Raw genomic sequence first — 19,778 nt, 5'->3', positions numbered from 1 at the left:
CCGGGTGCATCACCTGTGTCTGCTCAGATTTCATCTGGTCTTTCTTGGAGGGTGGGGGCCAAACCCGCTCCAGTTTCCCCCTGGACTGTCGCCTGACATCTAAAGGACAGGAGATATGCAGGGTAATATGAAGGGATTTGATGTGACGGAGCAGTTTCCTTCAAACCACTAAGGGTTCCACAAATGTAACTAGACTGAACCTGTGATGTTTGTCTGCTTTAACCTAAGCAGCTAACATTAGCATATCTGGCAAACTAGTGTTGTGTCGTGAGTTTACAACCTACACTTCCACTGTTTTGAATCTGCCTGACGACTGAAGTTTGTGTCATGGCCGGTTAGGATAACACTCTACAGCTTATTTGACCTTAAGAATGAGTCATTTCCCGCGGTTTAGCCCCAGACTTATTAGAGTGCCCTCGCATGTAGCATCATCATCTTCACCTCGAGTCAACCCACGCGTCATTATCCAGCCTCTGTGGCTGAAAACACTCCCTAGCTGGCTTCACTGTTTTATCGGGTCTCCTGCTGTGTATATAAGCAACAACAGCAGAGGTAAAAAAAAAAAAACTGTACCTACACACACACTTGCTGCAGACCTATCAACTGTCTGAAGTCATTCGTATTTACACAACACAATAACTGAACCAGAACTGCCCCTGGCTCAAGCTGGAGTGCAGATAGTAGCCTTCGTGTTGTCACTCAGACCCGCTGGCGTCTGCTGACTCAGATCAGGCTGCTTCTGGAGTGATGTGCCCTTAACCGCCTGTGACAGGGTTGACGCTAAGTTGTCGATAAGACTCCTTAGATAACACTATGCGATGCTAATGTAGAGAGGCATTCATTGAAGTGCTCAGACTGAGTGTCAGAAGGCCTTGATGTGCGATGAATAAAGATGTAAGTGACTCTTATTAGACGTACTCGTGGTTACACGATGCATCGTAGCAACCTTAAGCAATCTTAATTAGGAAATTGTTTAATTAATGTACAAATTAGCCCCTATGGTGCATGCAGTCACACACAGAATACAAATACTCATCATCAGTGGTGGAACAAGTCCTCAGATCTTCCACTTAAGCAAAAGTAGCAATAAAACAGTGCTAAAATACTCCATTACAAGTAAATGTCATGCACTCATAAGGCACTTAAGTAAAAGTACAGAGGTATCGAAAGGAACAAAAGTACTTTGAGTGGTATATTATATATACAGTGTATCGTATTGTATATCGTATATATAATATAATCTATAATAATGCATTATATTTTATAAGCTCATCATATGGTTTTGCATGTACAGTAAAGTCTTTGCATGCAAATTAATTAGTAACTTTAACCTCTGATACTCATGTTAAACAGACAGCATGCCGACTAACCTGGTACGAGCGTTGGTGCGAATCGTGACTTCTCTCCATCTTCACTAATCGGCCTATTCTCTCCATACAGAGTGCACCTCTGTCTGCGCAGCTCCTCCTCTCTTTCTTTGGCCTCCCGGATGTCCTTCTCTACTTCTGGCTGCAGAGCCAGGGATGGACGCAACTTGTAGAAGGGGTTTTGTTCGAGGATGAGAGATTCTTGTGTCGCGCTTCCTTCCCTAGCTTTGCTCCTCGTCTTCACCGCCAACGAAGACACATCAGTGCTTAAGGAGTCCATGCTTCTGTACAGGCGCTCGTGCTTGTCTTGTTTTGGGTAGGGGTATAAGTGTATTTTGTCTCGAAAATCACCAGTTGGGCTCTTTGATCTTAAGTCTTCAGGGCTTTTGTCCATCTCCGAGTTTTCAGATTTGTACAGCCTGAGGGAATGTGTTCGGGAAATGCGGCGACTTTTGAGAGAAAACATCTCTAGGCTTCGTGTGCGCTCTAGCACGGAAGGATACACATGACCTTTCATCACTGAGGTTGGGAGTTTCTGGTGCCTTGTTGGACCCTCCATTTTATCCTGCTGGAAAGCCTCAAACAGTAGTTTTGTGTCCTTTAATTGGCGGACTTCCCCTTTGCTGTACCCCCCTGGGATCTTCCCCTGGTTGACCAGCACCAGTTCTCTCTGAATCTCCTGTCTTATCTCCTTCTGCATCTTCTGCTCGGAGAACTGCCAGTCGCTGCGCTGGCCTGGGCCAACTGTAGTGGTAAGTGGCTCAAGTGAGATATTGGTCTTGAAGGGGATCTCTAGCACATCTGGATTATCTGCCAGGTTGAAGACACCACCGGCTCTTTGCAGGTTCTGCTTCTCCTGGGCTGCCTCATGGATCTGCTTCTCAATGGAGGTCTCGGCGACTGAGAGTCGAGGGTGGGTGGATAGAAAAGGAATTTGGGTGGAAGATGTTTCATGGGGGTCAACTGGAGATAAATCTGCAGGTACCCAGCTGTCACGTTGGTCATCATCAGAGTCTCCTGCCTCTGTTCCGGCAGTCATGCGATGCTCAGGCTCTACAGGCATTGTGGACAGTGACATCCCTGCTTTTGTTTCAACATCTTCACTCTCGTGCTTTTCATTCTTTTCCTTCTCCATCAGGTTCGTCTTTCCTCCCTCATCCTCAAGCACACCCTTTGCCTCACCTCTTGTGTCTTGGACAACCTGCTGGGAGGTGTCAGGGCTCTCTGGTGTATGCACATCCTGTCGTAGCTGCACCTGTTGCAGACGCTGAAGCAGTTGCTCTCCTTGATGGATATCAGTAGCTATTCTCCAGCTTCCATCTCCCTGCTCTCCCTTTGTCTCCTCAGAGCCTTCAGAGACGGGGAGGACCTGCGTTACGCTCGTGCCACTCTCTCTCCTCACCCAGTCATACTTTGTGAGGTTGTAGTTTAAAGATCTGGTGTCAACATGCTCGTCATCATCATTGGACACCTCTGTTGGGATCTCTGGTGCGCGTGGTTGATTGGTTGCTGCGTCCATCTGGTTTTGGTTGCATTTGCAGAGCTCAGGTGGCCCGCAGGACTCATTCACACTGAGACTAGACAGTGTTGGGACATTTGTCTCCACGCCGTCGCAGTCTGCATTTTCTGTCGTTATCTTTGAGTCGGTTTCACCAAAACCACAAATGTCCTCAGATTTTGTTTTGTCTCCCTCTTTGTCAAGATGTGTCTCATTTTCCTCCTTTGATTCTTCGTCTCCTGTTGTGTTATCCTGATGGTGTCTTCTGGATGTATCATAACACGTTTCCCTCAGACTACCTGTCCCCTCCGTGGATGTTAGGTCTTGATCTTTTTGCAGGGTGGAGTCCTTGCCTTTGGACAGAGACACGGTGTCCACAGACTCCTTAGAAGTCTGCGCTGTACTTGCTTTCACTTTATCCACCTCGTTCTGTGCTGCCATTAACTGCTTCTCACCATGGTGCCACTCTAAGCCACAGGGATTAGCTTTAGCCTCTGTGGTGTCAGCTGGCTCATTTGTAAGGGTCACACTGGAATTATCCACTGGTGCATCTGTGCTGCCCTCTGCTGGCAGCAAAGGAGCCATGTTGGATGGAGCAAGTGGTGAGAGAAAGACATCATCTGCGCCCTCATCATCCATCACACCGTAGTACCGACGGATCACTGCAGGGGCAGGGGGGGCGACTTCATCTTGGGGCCTCTGACCACAGGTTACCGATGGGCTCTCTGTGTGGTCTGTCACAGAGTCAGAGTCCATCTTCATCCACAGACCACCTTCATTGTGGGAGACCAGGCCTTGATAGCTGGGTCTGGGATCTCTTGTTTCCATGGTTACAAGCTTTGAAGCACTTAAGGGTGTTTCTGCTCTATTGCCCTTTAAGTCCCTTAAAGTTTACATATGAGACACATGATAAACTGTCACTGAGGTTGATGCTATTAATACTTCACATCATTGCTAGTTTCATTATTATTATTATTATATCTATTAATATTAACTTTAATGAAAAACTCATTAGTACAGGTAATAAAATGACCTTTTTTAGATAAAGATTATAGTTCAGTCTGTCTTTGTTTTTAACAGGCTCTTTACCTAGACAGAATGAGGATTTGTGCTGGGTTATGAGCAAAATATTTTCATCATATTTTTGTTTTTTGAAATCAGGACTCACCTTAAAGGTGCCCTGTGGAGTTTTTGACCACAAGTAGCGCTAGAGCGCAGTGTTTTTATCCAGCACCCTGTTTTGTTTGTTCTCATGCACATGCAGGAGGACACACATGCATGCCCAGGTCACCTGATCTACAGGTGGCGGTAACATGTCTAGAAAAGCAGCAGTGCACCAACAAAGGCAATGGCAAGTAAAGAGAGCAGGTTTCAAACTTTTAAGAAGAAAAGTGGCTTTGCAAATGTTTTTGAGGAACGAAATGCATTTAACACATTTGTTAGGCCTCAAGGAAAGAACACAATGTGTTTTAGTGAGTAACACTGAATGTAAACAAGAAAACTCCCCAGGGCACCTTGAAGGCCCTTTTCATGTAAGTTGCGCATTAATTGTGATATTCCCAAACAAATACTCACATTAGCACAAACCAGTCGACACACAGTAAGCCTGCTTCGCCCTGTTGGTAATCCAGCCTTCATAAGGATATTAAGTGTGCAAGTCATTCTCTTGGCTTTGATGTTTAATTAATACATTTCTTAATATGCCTGTGTTAAAATCCTCTGCCTGAAATGCTCACGACAATAGTACTTAGAACGTATATTTAAAAAGCACCAAGATAATATGGAGCGACATCGCTTTTTCTTTCTTTTCAGCGGGGCATACAGCTTCTGTGTTGTTTTTGGTGACTTTTCTCCCCCACTGTGACCTAGCACAGCCAATTCTGCTGACAAAGGGAAAGAGTAATCGGCTTTGCTCTGTCTGTTTTGGCACGCACACTGTGTACAGTATCTGCCCGCCTGGCCGGCCACAGAGACTCTCATCATCTCACCAGTTTGCCTATCGAGAATTATGCTTTTCCATCATTCAGTCTGGTACAACAGATCTTAACTCATCGGGCTAATGCCTGTTATCCATGAGCCGCAGTGACTATTCCTCTGTAACATGTGTTGTGTATTTACGCTGATGCATCATTGAGAACATGGATACACAACGTAGTGTCATTGAATACTTTTTCCATATATGTTCTTTATCAATGAATATTGCCCCGGCATTATCAGGTTCCCTGAGCTGCAGGTTCATATCTATGAGACTATTTACACCTGCATTCGTGGGCTTAATGTCAGCCACACTGCATTTCAGGATTACCAACAGCTGCACCATACTGTATATAAAGCTCAAGCAACAGGACACATTAATGCGCCTTAATGAGCTTAACCTGTTTATTCCATCCTCCTTTCAAGGATGATTTTCTACGCTGTTGTTATGAAGAAGGTTCTTATAGATTACTTTAAATGCTATTCAAAAACATTCAAATACTTTGCTATACTACTTAAGTGACATTGTACATACAATGTGATGATTCCATTACCCAATATTTGGGCACAGATGTGATAATGGCTGCTGTGCTAGTAGTGTACACATACAAATTGAATCATTCTTACTAATATTTAAGGAAATCAATCTTTTTCATGATTATGACATATTCTTTAACTGTATGTTTTCTTACTATGACCAGATAAAGCTTAGCTATTAATACCTGTCACTCAGTCAGGGAGAGAAAAGAGTGACAGAAGAGCAAACAAGTACAAAGGTAAACAAATAATGAAATAAAGTTTGAAGGAAGAGACCCACCTGACTGTAGCGCTGTAGTCATCCTCAGTGCGTGATAGTACCGACCGCAATGGAAATATGAATGATCCAGCTGATCTGCTTAGCACCTGTACCTTCCTGTCCTCTGTCATGTGAGCCAAACCAAATCCTTTCAACCACTTCAAATGACCCACAGCAGCATAGCAGTGATTAAAGTGTGTATATATATATATATATATATATATATATATATATATATATATATATATATATATATATATATATATATATATTTCATTGTGTAATGAATGAGTTCTCCAGTCTTCCTCTGACTTTAGTTAAACATTGAACGTCGGCCCCATGTTGTTGTACTGTATGGAGATGTGGAACGTCGGCATACTACAGTGTTTCTTGTGTTTGTGTGAAATTGTGCAGTGCAGTTCAAATCTAAAGTGGGATCTTTAAGAAATTAGACACAATGAACATACTAATTATATTCTGTTTCATAATCATATGTTCCAGTTAACATCCACTGTAATGAATTCATTTTATACCAAACTACAGCGACACAAATAATAAAACATTTCAGCAGATAGTTGTACTGTAGACAGGACTTAAGAAATGGGCATGAAATTCCCCCGGTGCAGCCCCACCTGCCCCAACATTTACTAGCCACAAAAATAATAACAAATGTCAAATGTTCTTTTCCCACATTTTCTGGAGTAATTTCACTGTTAAATCTTATCCTTCTGTGCTATTGCCTAAATGCGGTTTCAAAGCCTTTCCCACAATGCCAGGAATATAATTCTGTTGGAAAAACACCAAATCCTGTTTGAAGCCTAAAATAGTCCAATTTAAAAGGTATTGCCTGGCTCTGTCCAAAAGTAACAGAGTCCACCTACTAGCTAGACTATTACACTACTAAAGTTAAGTTTTTGCTCAATGAATGCAAAAACCGCAGGTAAAAAACGACATGCTGCAGTGTCAAGGGGCGGTTATGTACCAAACTATTTCTTTGTGCTAAGCTAAAGCTAACCAGCTGCTGGCTGCAGCTTCATAATAATTGTACAGACATGAGAGGAGTCGATCTTCTCAGCAAGAAAATGAATACTTCCCATGGATTTTGACACTGAAATACATCCGAACCAGGCTTAAGAAAACATGTAAAATGTATGTGACGTTGTTGTATACAAACTCCTCCTCACGACATTAAAACCCCCAAATTCTCAGAAACATCGTTGGCAATAAGTGGTAGCTACAGCCCTGAGAAGTCTTGGGTGAGACAGTACAATTTTAAAAGTATCAAAGGACATACAAGTCACTCATTTTTGACTTTTTCAAATGAATGATGAAACACACCATGATTGCTGTTGGAAATACTTGAGCCCATTGCTGTAAAATATGCTTTTTCCTTTTTCCTGCTTTTTCTTAGAGCAAACAAAGCTAAACATATGGAATCTTTTTGGCTGATAAGGCACAGAACAAGTCCTTAGACAGAGAGACATGTGTGATGAGAAGTTATCTGCATGCCCGCAGGAGGGCATGTTGACGTTCTCAGCTTTGTCCACCAGAGGGAGGAAGTGGATTTGAATAGTCCCTCAGAGGTGTTGGTAGTCCACAGCTGCCATAAAAGACCTACGGCATCATAAATGTCTCTTTTTTTGGCAAAGTGAAGTGGTGGGCGCTCTGAGCCAAAACCATTGTTAAGATAATACCAGATGGTGCTATATCCTCTCACATCAGTCATTAAGGCAGCAATAGTGTCGAATGGAAGGCACAAATAGTACAAATGACACAATCAAGGCTGGCGAAGGAGTCTCTGTCTTCAATCATTTGCTTACATGACAGAGCAACACTGGCAGGTCTTGCGCTTGGAGGTGCCTTCTCCCTCTGCTCTGCTGGGTGAAGATGAATTACGCAGCACCTTATCACCTCCCTCTCCCTGGACTTTAGCTCGTGCCCCGTTTCCACCCAGGGGAATGTCCTGAAACACTGCGTCTTGGGACTCTTTCCCTGCCTGAGGCGAAGCCGACGTTTCAGGTCCTAGGACGTGTTCTTCTCCTTCCTCGGTGATAATCACTCGCTCTGCAGTGAGCATGCCTTCATGGTCCTCTTGGTCTTGGCCTTCGTCAGCTGTAGCATCGCTGTATCCCAGGAACACAAGAGTGACTGGGCCTTCCTCCAACCTTAGATCCTCAACGTTAGCTACTTCTGCTGCAATGTCTCTAGCTGCCATGATGCCGCTGTCCTTCTTATCCTCCTTGTTTCCCAAACTTAAAGCACAGTCTTCTACCTTCAGCTCAGCTTCCAAATCGTAGCTTCTAGAGGTGTCGAACTGCGCGTTGTCCTCTTCAGACGTGGCATTATGGGTAGAGAAAGACATTCCCTCTGGAGCTCTGCTGGCGTCTACATTCTCTATCTTTGTCTCTGCCTTGTTTGGCGTGACCGTGACCTCGTCCAGCAGCACTTTCATCCCAACCCCATCGATAGCGCTCAAGATCTGCCCGAGCTCTTCAGTCGAGGGTTGTCCTCCCACCCCGCCGACAGCGTGGATACTCTTCCGGCCGTCGTCGAAGACAGTGGTAGCCATCGGAGCACCAGCCGGTGTGGACACGGGGGCCACTGACCTGACAACGGTGGCACCTGTCTTAGGGTCTCGCTCGACCTGCACTGCCACCGTTCCCAGGACTGCAATATGGGAGACAGAACAGAATTCAAATTGAGAAGAGAAAAAAACCCCACTCAGATAAATATTCAAATTCTTTACAGTTAAAGTAGTTGTAGTCATTTGTAAGTCCAAGACAGGTCCTTGCTTTTTATCTAATCAAACTATCCATAAGTGTATCATAGGCCGGGGTGTAATTACAAGGTGAGATGTACAAAGGTCAACGCCAGGTCAGGATCAGAGCTTTGTGTAACTAATGAGCGCTGGCACAACAGGCAATATAGCAAGAAACAATAAGCAAAACGCAGCAGCTTTTTACTCCACACAGCCCCCCAGCTGGCATAAAAAATTAACGAACAGAAATAACAAAGTGGGCTAAATATAACATTGTTCTCAGGCCGTTCACCTCGGCCCCATCGTTAAGTCGTACCCTGAGGGCAGAGCCGCTATAAATAAAGGGGTCATCATTTGCAAGGGAGAATAGAGGGACTAATGCAAGTAGCTGACGATATTCTGTAGCCTAAATTCCAGTTCATCATTTTCCATGGTAAAACATTTTGCTTCCGTTCTAGCACTGCTACGTCGCATAATCACAAAGGGCTGTAGTCGGACTTTTGAGCGTCAAAGTGTCTGTTACAGGACCAAATATTCCTGAGGGACTTAAACAACCAAATATTCTGAATGCAGGACCTCGGTATCCTCAGCCCTGTTATTACACCATACTAAATACTGAATATCTAAATTCATGATTACAAGTCTGGTTCTACGCCTCACCTGATCGGCCTTCTTGCCCACTTTGGTGAAACATCCTTTGTGCCATTTGTATGGAGAAGTGATCCTCAGCCTCTTTATTCACTGGAAAAGAAAACGTATTGGTTGTACAGTGTGCATTGCAGTCAACTAAAATGAAAATGTATTTTTGCTTGTGAATCCGTATATATACTGCATATCCTCAGTGTGAAAATTGAAACCACCAAAAAGAAGAAATTCAAGTTTCATTTAAAGACAGCACCCCCTGTGTTAGTGTTCTCCAGGGGGGTTTCTTTTGGTGCAATATCTGAGTGGACAAGCACCAAACATAGTTCATAATATCACTTCAGTTCCAGTTAACCAGCTGGGGGATTGACCTCCTCCTGAATGCGGACGTGTGTTGCCAGCTTTGAGAAATGTAAAGTAGGCTATTTGACATGATCAGGAGTAAGACTTGCTCGTATTTACTGTAGAAACCGGACGTTAACAGACAGAAAAATGGAAAGGGAACAAGTGAAAAAGTGGACGCTTCAGTCAGTAGCGAACCACAGAGGTTAACATGGCGTCTCCGAACAGTTTTAACAATTTTAACATTCTCTGAATGAGGTTTGGGGGGAAGAAAGTCACTAGTACACTTCTCTGTATTTACTAAAATATCCAAGTGTGTTGTAATGTCCATACCGACTGCTGTCCTGTTATACTCTCTCACCCTGTTTGCTTCCCTCCCAACTTCTCTGTAACTTTGTGCACAAGGTGGGGATGGGCTGATTAAACTTTTGCCGTAATGCTGTTCCTGTGCAGCAGAATGAGTCACATGCAGGCAGAATGTAAGCAATGTCGTTCCAGTCAATGTAGAGCTGTTTCTCCGCCGTGCCTCCATTCTGTCACCCTGATTTAAATGTCTATTCTTCATGCAAAGACTTAGTTATGGTAAATTATTATCTGTCAAAGAGAGAATAGATTCTAGGCAGGCACAGTCATGAGGGCGACAAAGAAAAGATGGAAGCTGATGGTAGCCCAGCTGACTCCTTACCTTGTACGTCCTCGTCAGTGCCAGCCTGCGGGTAAAGACAAAGACAATTTAAGTGCTCTCCATGGTGAGACACTTAAAGCAGACAGTGAATCTGCAACTTTAAACACCCCCCTCCCCTGTCTGGAGCCCTCCCCGGCTTGTGCCCTGCCATAAATATTTCACAGTCATCATCAGAGAAGTGTTGAACCAAGCTTAGTCCCATCATGTGAAGAGACGCTGAGGTTATTTTGCCCAACAACCATTTCAGTTCCTGCTGCTGGTCGCCAGCGTTAGACGGAGCCAAATGAGGGCTGGACAGTAAAGCCGAACATGTGGTGGAGTTTTGAGTCCACGTGCTGTGATGCATTTGCTTGATGTAAGAACAAAAAAAGGCTACAAATTATGATAACTGTGGTCTAATGTTGCTGTATTAAATGATAAATCCACAGTGGAAAAATTCCAAACCGCAAAACACAGAAATGTACAAGCGTGTGATATTCATTTCCTGTTTGATTTACTCATGCAGCACTAAATCACATGTGATAGCACTGTTACGTAGTTTTTTATTCATGATACATAATTCCAAGCACTCACATCCCAGTTGTACAGGCTAGTGGGCTATTTTCTGCTGTAGTTTGCTGCTGTTTATTTATTTAACAGTCAACTGCCTGGGATGTGGCAAGAGGCCAAACTGAATACTATTTGCATCTGCTGACCTGGGAGATCACTTAGTCGAGATTTTAAAAGGTTCAGCCTTTGAGGAGAATTTTAGCTAAAAGGGGGACATGGTGCTATTTATTTATGTCTCTGTATGTTCAAACCTCATTTTGCAAGAAAACCTGGATATTGTCATCGTTTTGTGTGTGTGTGTGTGTGTGCGTGTGTGTGTGTGTGTGTGTGAATCTATCTCACCTGATGGTGGCTGTGTGTTCTGGCTGCGGCTGTGCAGCTGACAGATTCTTCTTGGGAGGCTTGTTCCTCTCTTCTGGTATCAGCTGCCTCCTCCTCCTCCTCGTCCTCAGGCGTCTTTTGACTTTTGTTTTCTTCCCTGACACACACACACACACACACACACACACACACACACACACACACACATTGGCCTAAACATAATATGTGTCAACACGAAAAGATGCACATTAGAGCTCAAAACATAAATGATTCAGAGCAGTGGACCAAGAAAAAAGAGTCATGTGTGTGTGTTTATGTCCTAGTCTATAATCCATCACATCAACTATCACATGGCTGGCTTCTATTTGATCTCGTCAGGGTCAGTTCAGAAGTGTATCTGTGACCAAAATGCTGCACGCCCTGCTCCACGGCAGATATTTCTATCTTTAGAAAATGTGTGAACCTTGCACATTTTTTTTTATCTGTGTGCCAGCAGAGTGTAACCTAAAACCACAAATGTTCCAGTGCCCCCCCCACCCTCCATCATGAAAGTCTCGAGCACTCTGACAGTGTAAAACTGTGATTGAATTAAGTGCATCTGACGGAAGCTGTTAAAACGTGGCTCACGCCGCTGTGTGCTCGTCTGCTTCGTCCTGTAGCGGTGGACAAGGCCTAAAGCTGTCAAGTGGAGGCAGGGCAGGAGCTGGAGCTGCTTCACTGAGCCACTGGTCCCTCAAGTGCTTCCTCTGTATGAGAACATGAGAGAAAAAAGCAAAACAAGAAAAGTAAACATCAAGAAATACTACCCGGTGGATGTGCCAGTTGTGAATCGGGCTGTAACCTCACAAACTAATGCAGTTAGTTCATAATATGCTAACATTTGGCCTTGGAAGTAACATCAGGTTACTACTGTAGGTAGACAGCTACCATAATACGGGACAATCCCTTTCCTATGCGGGACGAGTGGCAACCCTAATTGCTGTTTCGGGGTAGGGTTCAGTGTCAATTCTCTTCCACCATATTCCACGACGGAAAACAGAGACTTAACCAACACAAGCACATTGCAGACCAAGCCTTCTGCCCGTGTTGACACACAGAACAGAAGCGGCCATTCAGGGGATCAAGACACACAGCCAGCCACCTGGCAGCAGTCCTCTGCCATTTTGGCTCCTCTACTGACCGAACAAGGCCTGTGGTGCTGCCATTTTGGATCTTGTTGAGGATGAGTAAGGCCAGCAGACTGCTGTTGTCTGAGAGTGACAGTGAAAAGGTGTAACAGCTCTGCACCACAGCCCCGAGCCCCTGACATCCTGCTCCTGGAGTTAAGATACAATCTGTGGCGTGAGCGCCAGTGACAACCTGAAACCTGACAATGCCTTTTTTCAGACACTTGAAGGCCCAAAGTCTTGATTCATTCATTCAACTGTCCAACACAGATCTGGGTCGGGTCCTGCTCTTGGTGGGTGGGACCAGGAAAAAAACAAAGACAGTATTTTCAGCGTAGATGCTGATAATACCATCATGTCCTTTGGGCTTAAGTAGGAGAAAGCTACAAATACTGCCTCACATTTAGCCGCCACGAAGATGAAGGAGACGTTGTTGTTTCTTCGGGCTAAACTCATTCAACTGCAGCGGGAATGGTCTGTCCCTGCCGCTGGCATTGCACTTGCCCCGGGGCAACGGGTGGTTGTAGAAAGCAGAAATGTGTTGCACACTGTTTGTCTGGGAGGCTGTTACAGTGTGCATGATGCAGCACTGGGCTACATAGATAATGTAGGTTGTTTATTTTCAAGAGCATGTCCTGCAGGGAACAGTGAAGTAGTGTAATGCATAACGGCTCAGTGCAAAGAATCCCCAACCCATACAAAAATAATGTCCCTTCTCTCCTTTTCTGTCAACACCACTCCCCCTCTTGCAGTTTCTCTCTGTTAACATCACTTTATTATTTTCAAAGCTGGAACAGCCGGAGTTTTAATCAAATGTATTTCCTCCTGTAGGTCAGGTTGACATAGTAACAAGGGATGAACAAGTCAGTGAGCTTTCTGCACATCAAATGCAACATGTAACTGAAAACAACTTGTGTTACTGGGAGTAGATCAGAGTCATCTTCCAAGTCCAAGTGACCCCTCCCAGAACACTTGAGCTAGGTGTCGGCTAGCGCGCAGCTCAGCTTGGCAACAGTGATAAGGCATGACATGACACGAGGGTGGGACACACCAGCGGTCATTTCTTAACATGAAGCAGCTGGAAAGGAGGGAAAACAGTGAAAACAAACTGGGTAGATCCCAGCCCTCAGTTTTCACAGCATTCTCAAAAAACAAAGTGCATTAAAGGAATATTTTGGTATTTTGGGAAAAAAAAAGCTTACTTGCTTAGTGGCAGAGAGTTAGATGAGAGCATTGATACCAATATAAAGCTCCCACTAATAGCCAGTTAGCTAAGTTTAGCACAAAGACTGGAAACAGGAAACGGCTGGCCTGGCTCTGGTAACTGAAACCTGCCTAGCAACACCTCTAAAGCTCACTAACTTCTACGTTATATGTTCTTTTTTTAAATCCGTACAAAAACCTGTAAAACGTGTAAAAATGACATGTCTAAGCTGAGCTAACCGACTGCAGTAGCAGTAGCTTCATATTTACCGTACAGACATGAGAGTGGTATAAACTCGTGGTGAGTTGGGACAGTTGGGAGTACCAAATGTTAAGGATTTGCCTTGTTGAAAAACTTTACATCAGTGTCATTTAAAATCACCTTTTTCTGGGCTGTCTTCAACCACTCCTCCTCTGTCTCCCTCCTCAGCTTCTTCTCTTCATCCTGCTGTTGACGCCTCTCCTGGAGACAGAAGAAGAAGAAGGAAAATCTTTGAAGGCAAAGAGTCTTGGGGCGAATTGGTCTTTCCTGTCCCGGTTGTTGAGGTTTGTCATCAAAGAGAGGGATGATAACTGCGCAGTTAGAGCACAATCAGAGGGAAACCTCTGGAATGAGGTGGTTATGAGGTCTGAGAGTTAACTGAGACAGTGACACCACTGTGAAAGTAAGTCTCATACCACAGCTGATAAGGCAGGATGATACAATTCGCTGTTATCAGGACATCCACAGTCTGGGCCTTTTGTCCAAGACTGAATCTCTACTCAATCCCAACTCCTCTCACTTTCCTGCTGCAGCCATCACAGAAAATGTAAAAATATGGACTTCATACACAAATTAGTTATAATGTGAGGATTTACATTGCTTGAAAGCCATTTCTGTAGTCTAACGCGCACAAAGAAACTATTTTTTCCAAATTTCTAGGAACGTTATCACTACTTACCCCTCACATATAAGGAGTCTTCCTGTAAGTTGTCTCTCTACAGCAAAAAAACCCCGTGAATTATTCCCAAAAAAGCAGGTTAATGTGAACTGAGACAACCGCAACCGCTGTATCTCTTCTACTAACAACAGGCAGAACTTGATCCAAGAACACTGTACTCATGGTGGTGGGTTACACCCGCTTTTTAATATAATTCTTTGGTAACACCCCTTTGCAGTCATGGTCCCTGAAGACAAGGACTCCTTCTGTATGAAAGCAGAGTAGTGAGAGACAGCAGAGAGAGAGAGAGAAGGAGGATATTTTTAGGAGACGTGACCGACAGATAAAAGCAGGGAGCTACAGCTGGCAGAGTGCAGGGATGCCGAGAGAAATAGTTCAGTGACACAGCACATTGTATGCATGCTGACACTGTATCTGCACTGTTAATGTACGCTGTAAACAGGCTGAGGTCCACTCCGGGCCTCCGCCGTCCCCGGTGAAGTGGGTCACTTGTGTTCGGGCAGATTTCACATTCGAGAGAGGTCAAGCAGGCTCCACTCGGGCCCTCAAACCTTTCATTTCACACGTCAGTGATTATTGGCCAGAAAGTTAACTGGGGAATGTTCTTTGCACGCTCACTTCGGGCAAGTGCAGATCAAGCGAGGCCGTTCCACCGAAGTGACATAAGACAATATTGGTGCGGGAAGATTATTTTGACATGAGGTGAAAGGTCAAGTTGGTTTAAGGCAGACTGAAGTGGACAGTAAAAGGGCACAAGTGAAGACAGAAAGAAAGACATTCTCACCGCTATGGCTTGCAGCCTTTGTTGGTACTTCTCCGCTTCATCCATGCCGGGCCTTAAAACAAATGAATGAGAGATGATTATTATTACAAGTTATTTTTAAGAAAACACGAGGGAGCAATACAGTAACAATCATCAAAATACACCAAACTTGCATTGGCAAAATTAAGTCGTTTTTCATATGTTTGACATGCCAGTTTTCTAGCTGAGTCTATGATAGATGCAACTATAAGCGGGATTAATGATGCAGGACATACTGTAAGTATTTGTTTAACATTAGGCTTTGGTTAAATCCATTATGCTTAACAGACACCACGACAGCAGTTTCTATAATAAATTACACTTTTCTCCACAAGCAGCTGCATTTTTCTGAGAGAAAAACTAGAAATCCAACTCAGTACTCATAGGCACTTTGAACTTTTCTAATATGCCATTCCTGAAGCTTCGAGATTATCAAGGATGAGGCTGGGGTTACTTTTTTTAATTGTCCAATACTTTGGTTTACGGCCAGACTGTGGACAGTTTTGTTGTCTACAAATCCCATGAAAATACCAAAACCAACAACGTGCTAGCCCGTCTCAAAATTAGTACTTCCTGACTTCTGCCTACAGTAATCAGGCAACCGAAGATGTACAGTCAGTACTTAAAATAGGTCAAAAATATATGGTTTCATTTTTTAAAAAGGCTCAGTAGTTTCCTAAAATAGTTGGGCACTGCAGACGTGCAAACAAAAATAAATAGTTCACTTGTTCAGGACTATTTTCAGCCGTGGATTAACACACATTTGGAGCACAGACTGCAGCAGGACGGTGTATGGGGACTGAGTTCAAATAAACTACCGTGTGTGTGTGTGTGTGTGTGTGTGTGTGTGTTCATCATCCACATAATAAACCACACAGAGATGAGAGGAAAAGTTTGTTCGCTGACTCAGTGATGAGCCCCGACAGAGTTCACTGAAAGGAAAAGGGGCATAAACTTTGCCAGCAGACCTGGTCGCCCCTCCATGTTAATGAGGAGGAGCAGACTCACTCACAGAAACAATGAGGAGGAGTGATAAAGACGCTGTACTGCACTACATAGATATTGATCACCTGACTCACAGCTCAAATACCCAAGACCTTGCCAAGAGCAGGCTCACACACAGTCTCAGCTCTGGCAGGCCGGAGTGGGAGGGAGCGCAGCCTGTAGGTAGACATGGCTCGCATTCCTCACACGTTAAACTTGCACTCTGAACTGCAGTCCAGGCTCTTAAGTGTACTTAAACTCCACCTGTTCAAATCATGTTTTCATACCTGTGGCCCTGACTTTGCCTAGCGATTTCATGGATTTACCAGACGAAACACCTTGAGGCGGTAGGATGTCTGCAAGTGGAACAAAAGTAAAAGAAACAAAAAACAAAAAAGTATTTTTCTTTTGCAGGTTACAGTGATGTGCGCTAGATGATCACATTAAATGCTGATCACACCGAGAACTGCAACCAACCAATTTTTTTAACCATGATGTTATCTATTCAATTAGAATTTCTCTATAGACGCAGAAGCTTAATATAAGAGTAACGCTCGCTTGGCTCATAATCGTGTGACAGACTTCAGACTTCCTGCGCGCACGTTACATCAAAGCGTCTCACTGCGCAGGGCTGTCTCTTTGAAGTCAGCAGGCTTATAAAACCCCTTTGAGATGTATAATAATTCACCATTAATGACTGTTTGTTAGTTCACCAGAGATAAGGGAATATCTGCTACAGGCACCCGCGTGCTTCCTGATGAGTCAATGCGCCGCCCAGCTAGAGAGTGTTCACTGCAGATCTCCATGTCGGATCTGAAAATGAGGTGATGGAGTTCTGGTGTGTTGAGTAAAACTCTCCGTGTGCTCTTTCCTGACCCTGCGTGATAACTCCGGGGCAGGCGGAGGAGATAATATGCATGAGACATCGCTGTGACCTCTGGTACTTATCCCCAGTGGGAATCGCATTATCATTACTATACTGGGGGTGACTACAATGACAAGAACGTCAGCACAACGGAGTGTAATACCATTTAGCCTTAAAACATATGCTTCACTGCTAAAGTGGAAGTTTTGTTGTGGCATTAATGCCAGTGTTATGAGCATACCCATTATTTCTCACACTGATGTGTTATAGTAGAGCTACACTGTATGGCCAAAAGTATGTGGACTCCCCTGAAGGACTGGATCAAAAGGGGTTATTCATTGTTCCCAGATGATGAATACTGCTGGCTTTTCCTCTAGCGCCACCATGAAGTTGACATTTGTGGTTTTGAGTGAAATGTTTAGAATTATTGGATGGAACTGCCGTGAAGATTTCAATTGATTCAATACGTTCATTACTAAATACTCATTGACATTCCCATCAGCCTCATCTGTACTCGTGTGTTTTTGTGTGTTAACATTAGCACGCTACACTACGATGGTGAACATGGTAAACATTACACCTGTTCAGCATTAGATGGGAGCACGAGAGCGGTCACTGCCGGGCCACCTGCCACCCTTCGTTGATGCTTCGCTCCATTAATCTCGGGACATCTCCAGGTGGTGGAGCAGCAGTAGGGACGTCTCCCTGCTGCCCCCTGCAGCTGGCCCTAGGATCCTTGTCTTCCCCACGTTCTATCTTACTACTCAGCCAAAGCCAGAGGCTTGCTTGCTCTTCTTCCTCTGCCAGCTCCCTGAGCGCTGACATTAGCATTTAGCTCAGTACAAGTACAACCTCACAGAGTCGGTAACATGACTGAAGACTCTTAGTCTTGTTTTCATAGCAACCCAATAAAGAGGACGATGTCTCCATTGCTGCATTTGATAACTTTTGCCTCCAGATGTGGGGCAGCTGGCTTCCTCTGTCCACAAAAAGCTGTAAGCCATTTAGCTTTCACTGCACAGTATGACTTTAGTTCTTTTGGTTGGCTCAGGTTTGGTCATCTCAGACTGTGCTGTAGGCGTGAGACGCATTAGCATTTCTTTTATTCTATTTACAGTGACAAATGTGACAGACTCTATTTGTGTGCCGGGCACCTGGTAAACGTTACGTTACTATGACAACTGGCAATCATCAGCTCCCATACCACTAATCTAAGCTGCAGCAACTGGGTTTTAAATTTTGATGTTTTGATCTTTATTTTTCCATTTACAAAGGCTTGTACAGGTAATCTAAAAAAATGTAGTACATCTACATGTCACTTTTTTGTGTGTGGTGAAAGTGTATTAACCCTTTTTGGGAACCACTGCACCACAGCCAGGCTCAGCAAACCACACATGGATGTGCTGGTCAGGTGTGCACGTGAATATGTTGGGGAATATACAGGGTAGGGAGTGGAGATGAGTACAGTAGTCGGCTGAGTTACAAAAGTAGCAGTAGCAGGATGAGCTGTAGCAGTAGCGACAGTTGTGCGGTAGTGTTACTTTAGCATCTCAGTGACAGAACTTTGTCACTGAAAGCCGAGTGATTTCACAGAACAAAGCGCAGCGGGGATCACAGGAAACACCGAGATCAAGACAAATTAGATCTGTGACACACGACAACATCCGGCGAGTCCACAGGTGGGACGTGTACTGCGTCTCTGTGACATATGAGGGAGGAATAATGAGGAGCTGTGACTGTTCACGAAGGAGGAGCACTGCTGGGAGTTGTTGCTCTGCGCGAACACGAGAAAGAAGCTCATTGAGAAGCACAAGGTCACTGACAAAAACCCCCCCGGGGGAGCTGCTATCTCCTCATGACAGCAGCCGATACACATGCACACGGCAACACAGAACAGCAGCCAACACACTGCCTCGGAGTGAGTTAATATGAACGTGATACTGGTGGGTGTACGTATGTATGTATGTATGCGCGAGTGTGTCGCCTGGAGCTTGTTGACATGAGAAAGAGGTGACAGGGGTGGTTGATGTTCTGTTGGCAGTTCAGCCAGTGTTTCACCATTATTCTCACGGCAGCCCTGTGGAAACAGGCTTCTATGTTAATGATATGAGACCATACGCCATCACTTCCTCTGGACTGAGAGAGACCGACAACCTGAGAACTAAACCGCCTGACGGACTGACAGTGCGAGGATGAAGAGGTTTGGAGCGTAAAAACAAAGAAAGGCGAGCAGATTGAATCCCATGGAGGTTGGTGACCCAGGAGAAATCCCCACGGCCTAAAGAACAGAACATGAAGTCTCTTTGCATCACAACACATGACTCACATTGAGAGCTGCAGCCGTTCAGTAGGCTATAGAGCCTATTTTTATGAAGTAAAATGACTTGATGAAATGGCAGTATCTGAGGAATTATTGTCATTTTAAACCACATAAATGTGTTTCAACTAGTATATCATGTTTGTTTTGACTTGTGTACTCATGTGGTCCAACAACGTAAAGAAATCCTTCACCTTCGTCACGGGGGCCTGCTGTCTATCCCCAGTGGTTTTGATCTTTTCGTATATACTTTTCTACATAAAGACAACTGGAAGCTGCTTGCTTGTAGAAAGTGAAAATGTTTACTGAGGCTTCTGATGCACACAGTTGAAAGTGCACATGGAGCAGAGGAACATAACAGTGGGAGTACTGTGGCACGCAGATAGGTAGGAAATGCGTTTCAAGCTCAGCGCTCTTGCTCAGGCAGCTTTTGATGTTGACATTAACAATTGGAATCAAGGGAAATGATTATATGCCTTCCTCTCCTAAAGCTTTTGGAACGTCTTCTAAATTGCAAGGGAGGTAAAATGAATGGCGGATATTTTTGATATTTAAAATGTCTCTCTGG

General features: G+C 44.3%; 1 protein-coding gene across 1 annotated transcript; it reads right to left on the bottom strand.

Annotated features, from left to right (window-relative positions):
* Positions 1–7,451: 7,451 nt before the first annotated feature.
* Positions 7,452–15,071, bottom strand: LOC139299603 (paralemmin-1-like). Its single transcript, XM_070922417.1, has 7 exons — positions 15,027–15,071; positions 13,684–13,764; positions 11,560–11,678; positions 10,954–11,089; positions 10,063–10,087; positions 9,054–9,134; positions 7,452–8,302 (listed from the first exon to the last, which is right to left on the bottom strand). Exons 1-7 carry the CDS (start codon positions 15,069–15,071, stop codon positions 7,452–7,454), a joined length of 1,338 nt encoding a protein of 445 aa, XP_070778518.1.
* Between the last annotated feature and the right edge of the window lie 4,707 nt (positions 15,072–19,778).

Source organism: Enoplosus armatus, chromosome 17, assembly GCF_043641665.1.
Source record: "Enoplosus armatus isolate fEnoArm2 chromosome 17, fEnoArm2.hap1, whole genome shotgun sequence".
Taxonomy (NCBI): Eukaryota; Metazoa; Chordata; class Actinopteri; order Centrarchiformes; family Enoplosidae; genus Enoplosus; species Enoplosus armatus.
The sequence above is the reverse complement of the archived record's forward strand: the minus strand, read 5'-3'. Positions and strand labels throughout refer to the sequence as shown.